At 44.9% G+C, this 19,950-nt stretch overlaps 1 protein-coding gene across 3 annotated transcripts in view; it reads left to right on the top strand.

Moving 5' to 3' along the window:
* Nucleotides 1-19,950, top strand: part of LOC115111165 (EGF-like repeat and discoidin I-like domain-containing protein 3) — a 228,777-nt gene that overhangs the window by 156,523 nt on the left and 52,304 nt on the right. For all 3 annotated transcript variants that reach the window (XM_065011424.1, XM_065011423.1, XM_065011422.1), the window contains 3 exons: nucleotides 5,223-5,378; nucleotides 12,359-12,503; nucleotides 12,719-12,903. In XM_065011424.1, coding sequence (XP_064867496.1) covers nucleotides 5,223-5,378; nucleotides 12,359-12,503; nucleotides 12,719-12,903 — 486 coding nt within the window. The remainder of the gene's footprint in view (nucleotides 1-5,222; nucleotides 5,379-12,358; nucleotides 12,504-12,718; nucleotides 12,904-19,950) is intronic.

The raw sequence follows: 19,950 nt of genomic DNA, 5'->3' as shown, positions 1-19,950 counted from the left end.
AAGAAGAAGAAACTACACTATGAAACAAAGAAATTACATAAAGATTGATAGTAAAATGCTTTGGAGCAACTTAAATTACATTTTTGGGAAAAAAGCAAACTCAACTCTATCATTCATTGAATCAAATTACTCATTCACAAAACCAACTGATATTGCTACTACTTTAATGATTTTTTCATTGGCAAGATTAGCAAATTTACGCATTTACATGTAAGCAACAAACACTGACACTGTACATCCAAGTTTATCTGACCAAATTTTGAAAGACGAGCATTGTAATCTTGAATTCTGTAAAGTGAGTGTGGAAGAGGTGAGCAAAGTATTGTTGTCTATCAACATTGACAAGCCACTGGGGTCTGACAACTTGGATGGAAAATTACCGAGGATAATAGCGGACAATATTTCCACTTCTACTTGCCATATGTTCAATTTAAGCTTACTAGAAAGTGTGTGCCCCCAGGCTTGGAGGGAAGCAAACACCATTCCGATACCTAAGAATAGTAAAACCCTCTTACTGGCTCAAAAGCCTACCAATCAGCCTGTTACAAATCCTTAGTAAATTTTAGGGTAAAAATAGTGTTTGACCAGATACAATGCTATTTTACAGTAAACAAATTGACAACAAACTTTCAACATGCTTATAGGGAAGGACATTCAACAAGCACAGCACTCAGACAAATGACTGATGATTGGCTGAAAGAATATTATGATAAAACGATTGTGGTGGCTGTTTTGTTAGACTTCGGTGCAGCTTTTGACATTATCGATCATAGTCTGCTGCTGGAAAAAACATGTTATGGCTTTTCACCTCCTGCTATATTGTGGATAGAGTTACCTGTTTAACAGAACACAGAGGGTTTTCTTTAATGGAAGCCTCTCCAACAAAATCCACATAGAATCAGGAGTTCCCCGGGGCAGCTGTCTAGGCCCATTTATTTTTTCAATATTTACTAATGACATGCCATTGGCTTTGAGTAAAGCCGGTGTGTCTATGTATGCGGATGACTCAACACGATTCATGTCAGCTACTACAGTGACTGAAATGACTGCAACACTTAACAAAGAGTTGCAGTTAGTTTCAGAATAGGTGGAAAGGAATAAGTTAGTCCAAAATATTTCTAAAACTTAAAGCATTGTATTTGGGACAAATCATTCACTAAACCTTAAACCCTAAACTTCAATTAAATATCTGTAACGGTTCTCTTGTGGTGAAGGAGAGTCAGACCAAAATGCAGCGTGTAGATTGCGATCCATGTTTAATCAACAAACATAACACAAATCTATATTAAACACTACAAAACAATAAACGTAACGAAAACCGAAACAGCCTAATACTGGTGCACATACACACAGACCAAGGACATCAAGACACTAAGGACAATCACCCACGAAACACTCAATGAATATGGCTGCCTAAATATGGTTCCCAATCAGAGACAACGATACACACCTGTCTCTGATTGAGAACCACTCCAGACAGCCATAGACTTTGCTAGATAACCCCACTAAGCCACACACCCAACACCCCACAAAACCCCAAGACAAAACACACCACAATAAACCCATGTCACACCCTGGCCTGACCAAATAAATGAAGAAACACAAAATACTTCGACCAGGGCGTGACAGAACCCCCCCCTAAGGTGCGGACTCCCGAACGCACCTCAAAACAATAGGGAGGGTCCGGGTGGGCGTCTGTCCATGGTGGCGGCTCCGGCGAGGGACGTGGACTCCACTCAAACACTGTCTTAGTCCCTCCTCCTCGCGTCCTTGGATAGTCCACCCTCGCCGCCGACCATGGCCTAGTAGTCCTCACCCAGAACCCCACTGGACTGAGGAGCAGATCGGGACTGAGGGGCAGCTCGGGACTGAGGGGCAGCTCGGGACTGAGGGGCAGCTCGGGACTGAGGAGCAGATCGGGACTGAGGGGCAGATCGGGACTGAGGGGCAGCTCGGGACTGAGGGGCAGCTCGGGACTGAGGGGCAGCTCGGGACTGAGGGGCAGCTCGGGACTGAGGGGCAGCTCGGGACTGAGGGGCAGCTCGGGACTGAGGGGCAGCTCGGGACTGAGGGGCAGCTCGGGACTGAGGGGCAGCTCGGGACTGAGGGGCAGCTCGGGAGTGAAAGGAAGCTCGGGAGTGAAAGGAAGCTCAGGAGTGAAAGGAAGCTCAGGAGTGAAAGGAAGCTCAGGCAGGTTGATGGATCTACCAGATCCTGGCCGACTGGCGGATCCTGGCCGACTGGCGGATCCTGGCCGACTGGCGGATCCTGGCGGATCTGGAAGAGTCTGGCCGACTGGCGGATCTGGAAGAGTCTGGCCGACTGGCGGATCCCGGCCGACTGGCGGATCCCGGCCGACTGGCGGATCCCGGCCGACTGGCGGATCCCGGCCGACTGGCGGATCTGGAAGAGCCCGGTTGACTGGCGGATCTGGAAGAGTCCGGTTGACTAGCAGATCTGGAAGAGTCCGGTTGACTAGCAGATCTGGAAGAGTCCGGTTGACTGGCAGATCTGGAAGAGTCTGGTTGACTGGCAGATCTGGAAGAGTCTGGTTGACTGGCAGATCTGGAAGAGTCTGGTTGACTGGCAGATCTGGAAGAGTCTGGTTGACTGGCAGATCTGGAAGAGTCTGGTTGACTGGCAGATCTGGAAGAGTCTGGTTGACTGGCAGATCTGGAAGAGTCTGGTTGACTGGCAGATCTGGAAGAGTCTGGTTGACTGGCAGATCTGGAAGAGTCTGGTTGACTGGCAGATCTGGAAGAGTCTGGTTGACTGGCAGATCTGGAAGAGTCTGGTTGACTGGCAGATCTGGAAGAGTCTGGTTGACTGGCAGATCCTGGCTGACTGGCGGATCCTGGCTGACTGGCGGATCCTGGCTGACTGGCGGATCTGGCAGATCCTGGCTGACTGGCGGATCCTGGCCGACTGGTGGATCCTGGCCGACTGGCGGATCTGGAAGAGTTTGGTTGACTGGCGGTTCTGGAAGAGTCTGGCTGACTGGCGGATCTGGAAGAGTCTGGCTGACTGGCGGATCTGGAAGAGTCTGGCTGACTGGCGGATCTGGAAGAGTCTGGCTGACTGGCGGATCTGGAAGAGTCTGGCTGACTGGCGGATCTGGAAGAGTTTGGCTGACTGGCGGATCTGGAAGAGTCTGGCTGACTGGCGGATCTGGAAGAGTCTGGCTGACTGGCGGATCTGGAAGAGTCTGGCTGACTGGCGGATCTGGAAGAGTCTGGCTGACTGGCGGATCTGGAAGAGTCTGGCTGACTGGCGGATCTGGAAGAGTCTGGCTGACTGGCGGATCTGGAAGAGTCTGGCTGACTGGCGGATCTGGAAGAGTCTGGCTGACTGGCGGATCTGGAAGAGTCTGGCTGACTGGCGGATCTGGAAGAGTCTGGCTGACTGACTGGCGGATCCTCGCAGACTGAAAGATCTGGCTGCTCCATGCTGACTGGCGGCTCTGGCTGCTCCACGCTTACTGGCGGCTCCATGTAGGCTGACAGCTCTGGCGGCTTCTTACAGACTGGCAGCTCTGGCGGCTCCGTGCAGACTGGCAGCTCCTTGCAGACTGGCAGCTCCTTACAGACTGACAGCTCTGGCTGCTTCATGCAGACTGACAGCTCTGGCTGCTCCATGTAGACTGACAGCTCTGGCTGCTCCATGTAGACTGACAGCTCTGGCTGCTCCATGTAGACTGACAGCTCTGGCTGCTCCATGCAGACTGACAGCTCTGGCTGCTCCAAACAGGCGGGAGACTAACACGGTGCCTGCCCGGTCTCTCTAGCCCCCCGGTAAGCACAGGGAGTTTGCGCAGGTCTCCTACCTGGCGTAGCCCTACTCCCTGTGCCCCCCCAAGACATTTTTGGGGCTGACTCTCGGGCTTCCATCCGCTCTGCCGTGCTAGCTCCTCATAATGCCGCCTCTCTGCTTTTGCTGCCTCCAGCTCGGCTTTGGGGCGACAATAATCTCCAGGCTGTTCCCAGGGTCCTTTCCCGTCTAGAATCTCCTCCCAAGTCCATTTCTCCAAGTAGTGCAACCTCTCCCACTGTAGTTGCTGCTGCTCCTGCTGCTGCTGCCTCTGTTGCCTCTCCTGCGGCTCCTGCCTGTTGACACGCTGCTTGGTCCTTTTGTGGTGGGTGATTCTGTAACGGTTCTCTTGTGATGAAGGAGAGTCGGACCAAAATGCAGCGTGTAGATTGCGATCCATGTTTAATCAACAAACGTAACACGAATCTATATTAAACACTACAAAACAATAAACGTAACGAAAACCGAAACAGCCTAATACTGGTGCACATACACACAGACCAAGGACATCAAGACACTAAGGACAATCACCCACGAAACACTCAAAGAATATGGCTGCCTAAATATGGTTCCCAATCAGAGACAATGATACACACCTGCCTCTGATTGAGAACCACTCCAGACAGCCATAGACTTTGCTAGATAACCCCACTAAGCCACACACCCAACACCCCACAAAACCCCAAGACAAAACACACCACAATAAACCCATGTCACACCCTGGCCTGACCAAATAAATGAAGAAACACAAAATACTTCGACCAGGGCGTGACAATATCGTAACAAATAATGTGGAAGTTGAGCAAGTTGAGGTGATTAAAATGTTTGGAGTAACCCTGGATTGTAACTGTCATGGTGAAAAAATATTGGTACAACAGTAGCTAAGCTGGGGAGAAGTCTGTCCATAATAAAGTGCTGCTCTACCTTCTTAACATCACTATCAACAAGACAGGTCCTACAGGCCCCAGTTTTGTCGTACCTGGACTACTGTTCATTTGTGTGGTCATGTGCCACAAAAATGGACATAGGGAATTTATAATTGGCTCAGTACAGGGCAGCACGACTGGCCCTTGGATGTGAACGGAGAGCTGGTATTAATAATATATATATATCTCTCCTGGTGGAAAGTGGAGGAGAGATTGACTTCATCACTATTTGTATTTATGAGAGGTATTGACATGTTGAATGCACCGAGCTGTCTGTCTAAACTACTGGCACACAGCTCGGACATCCATGCATACCCCAGAAACATTGGCAGCAGCTAATGGGATTCCATAATAAATACAAAATACACACGCTCACACACACAATACATACATGTATGAATATGTACACACATGCACAGTCACACACAGACACACAAACTCACAAACACAAGGTTCTTGATTGCTGTTTTATCCCTTATTTCCCTACAGATAAACCTACAGAGGAGGATGCGGGTCACGGGTCTAATTACCCAGGGTGCAAAGCGCATCGGCAGCCCAGAGTACGTCAAGTCTTACAAAGTGGCCTCTAGTGATGATGGCAAGACCTGGAGGACAAACAAAGTCAAGGGCACAGACGAGGACATGGTGAGACACACACACACAGCAACTGGAGACCACACACCAAGTCAAGGGCAGAGTGGAGGACATGATGAGATTACTTTTTAATTAGCCAGCTCACTCCGGGTTCCTCTTCCTAGCACTTACCCCCCTCCACTTTTTATGACTTTTAGATTGCGTTTTATACTATTTGGGGATAAACGGCCACCAAATAGACTCCCCGACACTCTGTCATTTTTGACAGCGCACCATGTCCCATGTCCCGTCCTCCAACCAGCCATCCCCATTTTGACCCGTGCCACCAATGGATTGTGTATGTGTGCCATTCAGCGGGTGAATGGGCAAGACAAAAGTTTTAAGTGCCTTTGAACAGGGAACAGGGTATGGTAGTAGGTGCCAGGCGCACCAGTTGTTCATGCTGAACGGTTTCTTGTGTGTATTAAGAACTGTCCACCACCCAAGGACATGCAGCCAGCTTGACACTACTGTGGAAGCATTGGAGTCAACATGGGCCAGCATTCCTGTGGAACACCTTCGACAGCTTGTAGAGTCCATGCCCAACAAATTGAGGCAGTTCTGAGGACAAATGGGGGGTGCAACTCAATATTAGGAAGGTTTTCCTAATGTTTGTTATACTCAGTGTATGTATGTACAGTACCAGTCAAAAGTTTGGACACACCTACTCATCAAGGGTTTCTTTATTTTTACTATTTTCTACATTGTAGAATAATAGTGAAGACATCAAAATTATGAAATAACACATATGGAATCATGTAATAACCCAAAAATTGTTAAACAAATCCAAATATATTTTAGATTTTAGATTCTTCAAAGTAGCCACCCTTTGCCTTGATGACAGCTTTTGCACAATCTTGGCATTCTCTCAACCAGCTTCATGAGGAATGCTTTTCAAACAGTCTTGAAGGAGTTCCCACATATGCTGAATACTTGTTGGCTGCTTTTCCATCACTCTGCTGTCCAACTCATCCCAAACCATCTCAATTGGGTTGAGGTTGTGTGATTGTGGAGGTCAGGTCATCTGATGCAGCACTCCATCACTCTCCTTGGTCAAATAGACTTTACACAGCCTGGAGGTGTTTTGGGGTTCATTGTCCTGTTGAAAAACAATTGATTGTCCCACTAAGTGCAAACCAGATTGGATGGCATATCGCTGTAGAATGCTGTGGTAGCCATGCTGGTTTAGTGTGTTTGAATTCTAAATAAATCACCAACAGTGTCACCAGTATAACACCCCCACACCATCTCTCCTCCTCCATGCTTCACGGTGGAACCACACATGCGGAGATCATCTGTTCACCTACTCTGCGTCTCACAAATACACAGCGGTTGGAACCAAAAATCTCAAATGTTTTCCTTTGCGAGTGTTTCTTTTGATGTTGAGGTGTCTGTTACTCTGTGAAGCATTTATGTTGGCTACAATCTGAGGTGCAGTTAACTCTAATGAACTTATTCTCTGCAGCAGAGGTAATTCTGGGTATTCCTTTCCTGTGGCGGTCCTCATGAGAGCCAGTTTCATCATAGCGCTTGATGGTTTTTGCGACTGCACTTGAAGAAACTTTCAAAGTTCTTGAAATTTTACAGATTGACTGACCTTCATGTCTTAATATCGAAATGATGGACTGTTGTTTCTCTTTGCTTATTTGAGCTGTTCTTAACATAATAAGAACTTGTTCTTTTACTAAATAGGGCTATATTCTGTATACCACCTCTACCTTGTCACAACACAACTGATTGGCTCAAATGCATTAAGAAGGAGAAATTCCATAAATTATGTTTTAACAAGGCTCACCTGTTAATTGAAATGCATTCCAGGTGACTACCTCATGAAGCTGGTTGAGAAAATGCCAAGAGTGTGCAAAGCTGTCATCAAGGCAAAGTGTGGCTACTTTGAAGAATCTCAAATATAAAATACTGTATATTTTGATTTGTTTAACACTTTTTGATTATTACAAGATGCCATATGTGTTATTTAATAGTTTTAATGTCTTCGCTATTATTCCACCATGATGAAAATATTAAAAATAAAGAAAAACCCTGGAATGAGTAGTTGTCTCCAAACTTTTGACAGGTACTGTATACAGTTGAAGTGGGAGGTTTACATACACCTTAGCCAAATACATTTAAATTAAGTTTTTCACAATCCCTGACATTTAATCCTAGTTAAAATTCCCTGTTTTAGGTCAGTTAGGATCACCACTTTATTTTAAGAATGTGAAATGTCAGAAAAATTGTAGAGAGAATGATTTATTTCAGCTTTTATTTCTTTCATCACATTCTCAGTGGGTCAGAAGTTTACATACACTCAATTAGTATTTGGTAACATTGCCTTTAAATTGTTTAACTTGGGTTACACGTTTTGGGAAGCCTTCCACAAGCTTCCCACAAATAGTTGGGTGAATTTTGTCCCATTCCTCCCGACAGTGCTGGCGTAACTGAGTCAGGTTTGTAGGCCTCCTTGCACACGCTTTTTCAGTTCTGCCCACAAAATGTCTATAGGATTGAGGTCAGGGCTTCGTGATGGCCACCCCAATACCTTGACTTTGTTGTCCTTAAGCCATTTTGCCACAACTTTGGAATTATGCTTGGGGTCATTGTCCATTTGGAAGACACATTTGTGACCAAGCTTTAACTTCCTGACTGATGTCTTTGTTTCAATATATCCACACAATTTTCTTTCCTCGTGATGTCAACTGTCAACTTAGTGTATGTAAACTTCTTACCCACTGGATTGTGATACAGTGAATTATAAGTGAAATAATCTGTCTGTAAACAATTGTTGGAATAATTACTTGTGTCATGCACAAAGTAGATGCCCTAACCGACTTGCCAATACAATAGTTTGTTAACAAGACATTTGTGTAGTGGTTGAAAAACACATTTTAATGACTCCAACCTAAGTGTATGGAAACTTCCGACTTCAATTGTATATTCTGACAAAAATATAAACGCAACATGCAACAATTTCAAAGATTTTACTGAATTATAGTTCATATAAGGAGATCAGTTCATTGAAATGGTCACAGATATCTTTCAAAAATGAGCCTCACAACAGGGCTCAGGATCTCGTCAAAGTATTTCTTTGCATTCAAAATTGCCATCGATAAAATACAATTCTTTTCATTGTCGGTAACTTATAACTGCCTATACCATAACCCCACTGCCACCATGGGGCACTCTGTTCACAACACTGACATTGGCAAACACCATACCATAACCCCACTGCCACCATGGGGCACTCTGTTCACAACGCTGACATTGGCAAACACCATACCATAACCCCACTGCCACCATGGGGCTCTCTGTTCACAACGCTGACATTGGCAAACACCATACCATAACCCCACTGCCACCATGGGGCACTCTGTTCACAACGCTGACATTGGCAAACACCATACCATAACCCCACTGCCACCATGGGGCTCTCTGTTCACAACGCTGACATTGGCAAACACCATACCATAACCCCACTGCCACCATGGGGCACTCTGTTCACAACGCTGACATTGGCAAACACCATACCATAACCCCACTGCCACCATGGGGCACTCTGTTCACAACGCTGACATTGGCAAACACCATACCATAACCCCACTGCCACCATGGGGCACTCTGTTCACAACGCTGACATTGGCAAACACCATACCATAACCCCACTGCCACCATGGGGCACTCTGTTCACAACGCTGACATTGGCAAACACCATACCATAACCCCACTGCCACCATGGGGCACTCTGTTCACAACGCTGACATTGGCAAACACCATACCATAACCCCACTGCCACCATGGGGCACTCTGTTCACAACGCTGACATTGGCAAACACCATACCATAACCCCACTGCCACCATGGGGCACTCTGTTCACAACGCTGACATTGGCAAACACCATACCATAACCGCACTGCCACCATGGGGCACTCTGTTCACAACGCTGACATTGGCAAACACCATACCATAACCCCACTGCCACCATGGGGCACTCTGTTCACAACGCTGACATTGGCAAACACCATACCATAACCCCACTGCCACCATGGGGCACTCTGTTCACAACGCTGACATTGGCAAACACCATACCATAACCCCACTGCCACCATGGGGCACTCTGTTCACAACGCTGACATTGGCAAACACCATACCATAACCCCACTGCCACCATGGGGCACTCTGTTCACAACGCTGACATTGGCAAACACCATACCATAACCCCACTGCCACCATGGGGCTCTCTCTGTTCACAACGCTGACATTGGCAAACACCATACCATAACCCCACTGCCACCATGGGGCACTCTGTTCACAACGCTGACATTGGCAAACACCATACCATAACCCCACTGCCACCATGGGGCACTCTGTTCTACAACGCTGACATTGGCAAACACCATACCATAACCCCACTGCCACCATGGGGCACTCTGTTCACAACGCTGACATTGGCAAACACCATACCATAACCCCACTGCCACCATGGGGCTCTCTGTTCACAACGCTGACATTGGCAAACACCATACCATAACCCCACTGCCACCATGGGGCACTCTGTTCACAACGCTGACATTGGCAAACACCATACCATAACCCCACTGCCACCATGGGGCTCTCTGTTCACAACGCTGACATTGGCAAACACCATACCATAACCCCACTGCCACCATGGGGCTCTCTGTTCACAACGCTGACATTGGCAAACACCATACCATAACCCCACTGCCACCATGGGGCACTCTGTTCACAACGCTGACATTGGCAAACACCATACCTTAACCCCACTGCCACCATGGGGCACTCTGTTCACAACGCTGACATTGGCAAACACCATACCATAACCCCACTGCCACCATGGGGCACTCTGTTCACAATGCTGACATTGGCAAACACCATACCATAACCCCACCTCCACCATGGGGCACTCTGTTCACAACGCTGACATTGGCAAACACCATACCATAACCCCACTGCCACCATGGGGCACACTGTTCACAACGCTGACATTGGCAAACACCATACCATAACCCCACTGCCACCATGGGGCACTCTGTTCACAACGCTGACATTGGCAAACACCATACCATAACCCCACTGCCACCATGGGGCACTCTGTTCACAACGCTGACATTGGCAAACACCATACCATAACCCCACTGCCACCATGGGGCACTCTGTTCACAACGCTGACATTGGCAAACACCATACCATAACCCCACTGCCACCATGGGGCACTCTGTTCACAACGCTGACATTGGCAAACACCATACCATAACCCCACTGCCACCATGGGGCACTCTGTTCACAACGCTGACATTGGCAAACACCATACCATAACCCCACTGCCACCATGGGGCACTCTGTTCACAACGCTGACATTGGCAAACACCATACCATAACCCCACTGCCACCATGGGGCACTCTGTTCACAACGCTGACATTGGCAAACACCATACCATAACCCCACTGCCACCATGGGGCACTCTGTTCACAACGCTGACATTGGCAAACACCATACCATAACCCCACTGCCACCATGGGGCACTCTGTTCACAACGCTGACATTGGCAAACACCATACCATAACCCCACTGCCACCATGGGGCACTCTGTTCACAACGCTGACATTGGCAAACACCATACCATAACCCCACTGCCACCATGGGGCACTCTGTTCACAACGCTGACATTGGCAAACACCATACCATAACCCCACTGCCACCATGGGGCTCTCTGTTCACAACGCTGACATTGGCAAACACCATACCATAACCCCACCCCCACCATGGGGCACTCTGTTCACAACGCTGACATTGGCAAACACCATACCATAACCCCACTGCCACCATGGGGCTCTCTGTTCACAACGCTGACATTGGCAAACACCATACCATAACCCCACTGCCACCATGGGGCTCTCTGTTCACAACGCTGACATTGGCAAACTGCTTTCCCAAACGACATCATAAACTTGTTCTGCGGTTGTAAGGCCGGTTGGACGTACTGTTAAATTATCTATAACAATGCTGGAGGTGGTATATGGTAGATAAATTAGCATTAAATTATCTGGCAACAGCTCTGGTGGACATTCCTGCGATCAGCATGCCAATTGCATGCTCCCTCAAAACTTGAGACATCTGTGGTATTGTGTTCTATGACAAAACTGCACATTTTCGAGTGGCCTTTTATTGTCCCCAGAACAAGGTGCACCTGTGTCATGATCATGCTGTTTAATCAGCTTCTTGATATGCCACAGCTGTCAGGGGGATGATTATCTTGGCAAAGGATAAACACTCACTAACAGGAAGTAAACAGATGTGTGCACAAAATCTGAGAGAAATAAGCTTTTGTGCGTATGGAGAATTTCTGGTATATTTTATTTCAGCTCATGAAATATGGGACCAACACTTTACATGTTGCGTTTATATTTTTGTTTAATATACAGTATATAGGTGTTACTCTAACAACTGTAAGATTAATGAGGCATGCAGAACACCGGGATGAGAGGCTAAACTCAAAACCCTGTTGTTCATTTTCTTGCCTGAGATCTTTGAGTCTGACTGTGAGTGTGCTAGCCAGAGAGTAGACGGATGTTCTGACCCAGAGGGACCCCCCTTTTGAGGGCACCTCTGTGCAATGCTGACCTGAATTCATCCAGAGAGAGCTGTATTCCTTAACACACACACACACACACTCAAACATACATACCTGAGAGGGTCCTGTGAAACACTATGTTAGTTCATTTGGGGATAGCACTGTAAAACAGTCTATATGGTATGGCAAGGTAATTGGTCCACTAATTCAAAACACATCGTGTGCTTACAAATTACCTGCTTAAATCGTGCAATTAAAAAAAATATTTTCCAGTAATTTGAGCTCATTGAATGGCAGAAATTTGTTGCGTTTCGAGTAGACACTAAGAGACCGTGTGAGAGACAATTTGCTTCCCCCTTCCTATTCCTTTTAACCCCTCTTCTGTCGTATAATTTCCCTCCTCAGATATTCCGTGGAAATGTGGAAAACAACGCTCCCTCTGCCAACTCCTTCACCCCTCCCATTGAGGCTCAGTACGTGCGCATCTACCCCCAGGTCTGTAGGAGACACTGCACCCTGCGCATGGAGCTGCTCGGCTGTGAGCTCACAGGTAATAATTCATGACTAATGGTTTGCACAGGTGTCGCACCACCTAGGTGCGGGTAGAAGTTCCCCTTCTTGTAAGAACAGGAAAGTTCTGCATTTCTCAAGAAATACAATAGGGGGCGCCATTGAGTATTGACAAATCGTATTTCTTTGGAAGTATTGTTATGGAGTTTGCAGTTCTAGAAAGGACTGTTTCCACTAACTAGTTTGTTTCTACAGGCTGCTCTGAGCCCATGGGGATGAAGTCTGGCCACATCCAGGACTACCAGATCACAGCATCCAGCCTCTTCAGAACACTCAACATGGACATGTTCACCTGGGAACCCAGCAAGGCCCGTCTGGACAAACAGGGAAAGGTCAATGCCTGGACTTCTGGACGCAGTGACCAGTCCCAGTGGCTTCAGGTAGGAGGCTACCCCCCTGCTTCCCATCTAAGGAAACATAGGAACTGGAGTTTCTCCTGGCCACATAATCTGACCAGGAAAAACAGAGGATCGTAGGAATAGCCTAGTCACATGGTCAGGTTAAATGAATTAGTTATTTTTCAGCAGAAACTTGCATAAAGGAACTTATACTATATGCATTCAGAACATGTGGCTTATATGGGAAACATACTTCAAGTTTATTTTGCAAGCATCATACATCTACTAATTTAACCACCAGAACCTCATAACTCCAACTATTCCTAATTCTACTACCTTTTCTATAACTACTCCTGAATGCAACACCGGCCACGCCTGCACTGTGCTTGCGAATCTGTCCTCTTGTCCTCTTACCTTTAGCTGCAGCCCAGTACGTGCTTTAAGGTGACTGATTGTCTCAGACGACCCAGCCGGGGCCTTAAGCAAAGACGCATCCCTCAACGGACGCTTATAGTTTGTCCTCCCAGGAACTTGAGAAGTATCTCGTTACCAAAAAGTGTGAGAGAATGACTTAGAGAGTATATGAGAAGATTTTGTCTAGAATAACAGTTGGGAACAGAGCAGGTCACATCTGTTTGGAATCATCGGGACTTAGCCAGATGTGAATGTGCATCAGTGTTTCAAAACAACCATAAATATAGTCCAGATGCAGGATCTTAGTTTGATCATCCTGTTGCAGGAGAACTTTAGTGCAATGCAGGAAATGTGTAACTTGTAATGTACTTGAGGTAAAAAAAGGCTTCTGAAGTTTTTAATTCCCACTTTGGGATTTCAAACTTGATGCTCCCTTAAGAAAATGTGTCAATCCCTACAAAAATGTCCATGAATGTCCTGTTGCTGCAGGATTATTTTCATGCTGTAACAAACTGCAGGATTATTTTCATGCTGTAACAAACTGACTCAAATTAAGATTCTACATCTGTGCGTCCTTATTGTTTATTGCAGTGTCCGCAGTTGACTTAAGATGCTGAGAAGTTCCAGGGAAGGAGATTAAACCTTCTCCCTACAGGCTGCACTGGTTCCAACATGAATTAAACTATCCTGGCATTACAAAAGCTCTGTTATAAAACGTTGCTCGTTATGACACTGTCACCTGACCTGACAAGGACAAAACTCTGGATTCTAGTAGCCTAAGTAACATGTCCAGACTAGGGCCCGGAGTTTTCTAGCTGGTTAAGTGACATGGTGAAGAAAACACCTGGCCCTAGACATACTGCAGTAAAAATACAGGAATATTTTGTTTTCTAGAACAGTAAAATAAAGGGCATAGCATTTGTGTCTGATGGTCATCTCTGGAATCGGTTGTTCCCTGGCCTTTCTGTCGTCTCCTACCTCTCTGATAGTCCGTTAGAGCTTAGCGGTGACATAAACAGTGCCCCGCAGTAGTGCCCCCTTGTCTAGCCATAATTAGATTGGCTGAGCCTAGAGTGAGATATGTTTTTATCACAGCAATGGCCTTCTAAGAAGGAAAAGGCCAGGCTGTGCAGTTAGACTAGCTCCAGACAGGCCATGAAGCTCAGTTGAATTGATTGCTGTGGATAGAGGGAAACTCGTGGTTTGATATTACATGCTGTGCCTACAGGAGGAGGGAGAGGCTATGAAGCCAGCTGTTAAATCAATGGCTTCCTCCAACGACAAGGATACATGGCGATACCCACTTCTCCTCACACCTTCTAGACCTGTGGCAAGGAAAAATAAATAGAAGCATTGATGTTTTCACCTCACATTAGTGTGTTTGTCACAGGAAGTATTGATGTTCATATGGTAATGCGCGGATGTGTTTGTTTATGTGTAGTGTATGGATACGTGGGATGTGTATGAATGGATATATTCTACATATGAATGTCGGTGACTCTACTCACAGTTCAATATCTTCTCCGCACCAGTTGCCATGGTGAATAATTGATTACCAGTGACATTACTGGATGACTTTACACTTGATAGATGAATGGAATTAATCACACTTAGTGACAAATTAAGTATTCTAATTAATCAAGACAACTGCAGTAGAGCAGCAGCAAAAAAATCCTTTACAGAGTGCAAACACGCCAGACTAGATCGGGCCATGGAAGAGAATGAACCCGCTCTCATCTGACTAACGAACCAGTCACCTTAATGAAATGTTGATATTGTCACATATGTATCTTTATCTTGAGGAGACCAAACAAACTTTGTGCATGATAAGGGTGAGACATACTTTCGTTATGACTTTCATGATTTTTTTCTGAGACCCACCTGCTGACACCCCCATCTCCAGTGCCTGCATCACTCTCCGCCATATGGCCTCAAACTGCACCATTTTGTTTCTCTCCATTGCTCACGCACTTTCAACATTTTGCGCCCTTGTTATCATTGAAGGATTAGTTGAGTTCCAGTTTTTAAGTATACATTTTTAAAGATGATTGATGAGAAAAGTATTGTCCAACCAATCGGGTATCTCACTGCGCCCTCATATGCCGTGTCTTGAAATATGCAGATAGACAGATTAAAAGTACATTTACATTGTAATAATTCCCACTTTAAATGACATTCAGCTTATAAATGCTTCATAGAGCCTTCATAATGCCTTCAAAAGCACTACAAAAATGTGTTACAAGCAGCTATAACCATATGTCATGCTTTATAAAGGGTTCATAAATGTGGCATAACTGTGTGACATAATCACCTATGTCAAATGTGACATAACCCACTAGGGTGAATATGATATAAACATGTGCAGTAAAAAGACAGGAATATTTTGTAACGGGTGACAACATTTGCTGATAAGCACTAAAGTGATGTCATGTTTCTTTTTTTAACCTTTATTTTACCAGGCAAGTCAGTTAAGAACAAATTCTTATTTTCAATGACGGCCTAGGAACAGTGGGTTAACTGCCTGTTCAGGGGCAGAACGACAGATTTTGTACCTTGTCAGCTCGGGGATTTGAACTTGCAACCTTTCGGTTACTAGTCCAAAGCTCTATCCACTAGGGTACCCTGCCGCCCCATTACACCGCGTCTCTTTCCCAGACACTTCGTATGTGGAAGGTCTAGTGGACCAAAGCATCAAACTTGGCCATCAGTTAATTTTAAGAAGATAAATTGTGGAAATGGGCATGGTTTAGCCATTATTATGAGTTTTTGACTGTGTTAAATAGTGACGATTATAAATAATTTACTCAGTAAGGTCACTCCCATAGAATTCTATGGTCACTCCCACAAAGGCCAACTTTGAATGGTTGATATCCCAGGATTATACTCTATGTGCTGTGTGTGCAGTAGCCTAGGGACGACGTTACTCGAAGAAACTCTTACCTTGATGAAAGCGCCCAACCTAAAGAAATTGAAAGTGTCTTTCTTCTGGAACCAAGTTACATGTTCCTCAGTACACATACATGCACACACACAAGAAAATACCCATACAGTGCGGTGCTGGGCATATTCACCCACTCCCCCGATGAAATATCAGCCACAAAATGTTGTCACCATTGTAACAGGTTGTAATCAAGTCCTGGTCTCCGGCATGGGAACAGAAGATGAATACCTGGTGTGGTAGTCTCAGGTTGGACTACTCCAAATCGTCTTGGTTCTGACACACGCACACAAACGCAAGCTTTGCAGGTCCATCAAATCATTTAAATACCTCTCACACCCTACAGTAACCTGTAGATCATGAGACAACCTTCTTAAATCAACAGAACGTTAATAACCTATCTATTTACACGTTATGTAGTGTCCTGTAATACTTAGATTGAAGTGAGACACCTTCGGTCATTCATAACACATCCGTGAAGACTATATTGCATGATGCTGTACTTAATTTAAATTCAAACACTTTTGGTCACTTATAACACATACATAAATGCCTTGTACCATATGACTCTGTACTTATTATAAGGTCAGACACCTTTGGTCATTCATAACTCATATATAAACGCTCAATGATTTCAACACAAATGTAATAACACTTAGGGAATTATCACTAACAGCTCAAACAAATAAACATTAAAAACATTGTCAAACCATACATTTCCTTTTATTTGTACATTTTTTAAGCAATACAAATACATCTACGAGTTTCAAAATGTTCAGCAATGCAGTTTCATTGAACATTACACAGGGCTGTGAATAGTTTAGCTTGTCCCTAAGCTGGTGGACGTATGGTAATTGGCTTTCTTCCTGCTACAGTTACTGCATGTTGGCTCCAACATTAAAAGTAACAACAAAGAAAGTTAGCAGGTCTGTTAGGAAATGCCTTTGTCACAACATCAGGATAAGGGAATTCCTGTGCTTCACTAGAAACTCGAAATGGGAAGATGGGAAACTCCATTCAAATCATATTATTATATTCCTCTTTTGTGGTATCTAGGGGATTTGTATTTAGCTGAGCCTGCTAGCTAGCTAATTTTCGGATAGCTAATAATTGTTGTGAAGTCACTGAACTTATTTTTTTTAAATGATTGAGGTAGCTACAGTAATCTAACTCAACACTTAACTACTACAAACTAATTTAAATTACAATAAATAAAGGGTACAATAAATAACTTGTTTTTCACTGTCCAGTGGCAGCACAAATGGGCATTTTACTTTACTCCACCGATTCCATTGGGGACCGATTCACATCTTATGTGCGCTTACTGCACTACAGAAACCCGCTAACCAAACAACAGTGCAGGGCATGTTCACTGGATTAAAGGGCAACTACACTCAAAATACAAATTTCTTCGATTTTTACAAGACCTCAAAAGTCATCCACTGATGTGGTTTAAACATCTACCGCACCTGCTTTTAAAAGGCCCTACCAACATTTCTTGCCATGAATGACTCCACTTTAGAGTGTGTGTAATCCTGCAGCACAGCATTTTGGGGGAAGGACTATGCAGCCAAGAGTTAAAGTGGTTCGGCCATCCTAGAAATGTTGTAGTGAAATATAATATATCAAATTCAGCAGATGCTTTTATCCAAAGCGAGTAACAGTCATGTGTAAATACATTTTTACTTATGGGTGGTTCTGGGAATCGAATCCAATATCCTGGCTTTGCAATGCTCTTTGTGAAGCCTCAATTTAATATTATTTATAAAGCCTTTATTAAGTGGTGCTTATGCCACCCTTTATAAAGTACAGGTTTATGTCAGCAGAATTCCAGCAGCAGACCACCCTGCATCCCACTGATGACTTGCTTCTAAGACAAGGTCCTGAATGGGACTTGCTTCTGAAGCAGACCACCCTGCATCCCACTGATGACTTGCTTCTGAAGCTAAGCATGGTTGGTCCTGGATGGGAGACCACCCTGCATCCCACTGATGACTTGCTTCTGAAGCTAAGCATGGTTGGTCCTGGATGGGAGACCACCCTGCATCCCACTGATGACTTGCTTCTGAAGCTAAGCAGGGTTGGTCCTGGATGGGAGACCACCCTGCATCCCACTGATGACTTGCTTCTGAAGCTAAGCAGGGTTGGTCCTGGATGGGAGACCACCCTGCATCCCACTGATGACTTGCTTCTGAAGCTAAGCATGGTTGGTCCTGGATGGGAGACCAGATGATGCTGTAAGTGGTGTTGGAGGGCCAAAAGGAGGCACCCTTTCCTCTTGTTAAAAAAATATCCCACTGCCCCAGCACAGTGATTGGGGACATTGCCCTGTGCAGGGTGCCGTCTTTTGGATGGGACGTTAAACGGGTGTCCTGACTCTCTGTGGTTACTAAAGATCCCATGGCACTTATTGTATGGGTAGTGGTGTGAACTGCAGTGTCCTGGCTTAATTCCCAAACTGGCCCACATACCATAACGGTCACCTAATCATCCCCAGTTTACAATTGGCTCATTCCTCTCCCCTGTAACTATTCCCCAGGTCATTGCTGTAAATTTGAATGTGTTCTCAGTCCACTTACCTGGTAAAATCTGGGTTAAATAATGAATACATTTTTTACATAGTGGGTTATGGCACATTTGACATTGGTGTTTATGCCACATTTATGAACCCTTTATCAAGCATGACAAATGGTTATAGAAGATTTGTAACACATTTATGTAGTGTTTATGAAGTCTTTATGAATCCTTTATAAGCTGCATGTCATTTAAATCGGGACCCAACTGGTCTAACTCCACCCATAATCTTTGGGATTTATAGCATTCCCAGAAGACGTGGATTATTGAGTCATTGTAAGTTTTACACTTAAGACATGACTCGGTGTTGTGCTGTAGAATTTGTGAATTGTGTATCTTGTATAATACATTCTATACATTAGTTTGTACTGGATTAAGTGTACATTTTCGTTAACTGTAATTTTGTTAGTTGCAGAACCAGTCAACATTTTGGACACACCTACTCATCCCAGGGTTTCTCTTTTATTTGACTATTTTCTACATTGTAGAATAATAGTGAAGACATCAAAACTATGAAATAACACACATGGAATCATGTAGTATCCAAAAAAGTGTTAAACAAATCAAAATATATTTGATATTTGATATTCTTCAAAGGAGCAACCCTTTGCCTTGATGACAGCTTTGCACTGTCTTGGCATTATCTCAACCAGCTTCATGAGGTAGTCAACTGGAATGCATTTTAATAATTAGGTGTGCCTTGTTAAAAATTAATTTGTGGAATGTATTTCCTTCTTAATGCATTTGAGCCAATCAGTTGTGTTGTGACAAGGTAGAGGTGGTATCTTGAAGATAGCCCTATTTGGTAAAAGACCAAGTTCTTATTATGGCAAGAACAGCTCAAATAAGCAAAGAGAAATGACAGTCCATCATTACTTTAAGACATGAAGGTCAGAAAATGTTGAGAACTTGGAAAGTTTCTTCAAGTGCAGTCGCAAAAACCATCAAGCTCTATGACGAAACTGGCTCTCATGAGGACCACCACAGAAAAGGAAGACCCAGAGTTACCGCTGCTGCAGAGGATAAGTTCATTTGCAGCCCAAATAAATGCTTCACAGAGTTCAAGTAACAGACACATCTCAACATCAACTGTTCAGAGGAGACTGCATGAATCAGGCCTTCATTGTTGAATGTCTGCAAAGAAACCACTACCAAAGGACATC

The sequence above is a fragment of the Oncorhynchus nerka genome, linkage group LG27 (assembly GCF_034236695.1).
Source record: "Oncorhynchus nerka isolate Pitt River linkage group LG27, Oner_Uvic_2.0, whole genome shotgun sequence".
NCBI classification, from domain to species: domain Eukaryota; kingdom Metazoa; phylum Chordata; class Actinopteri; order Salmoniformes; family Salmonidae; genus Oncorhynchus; species Oncorhynchus nerka.
The sequence above is the reverse complement of the archived record's forward strand: the minus strand, read 5'-3'. Positions and strand labels throughout refer to the sequence as shown.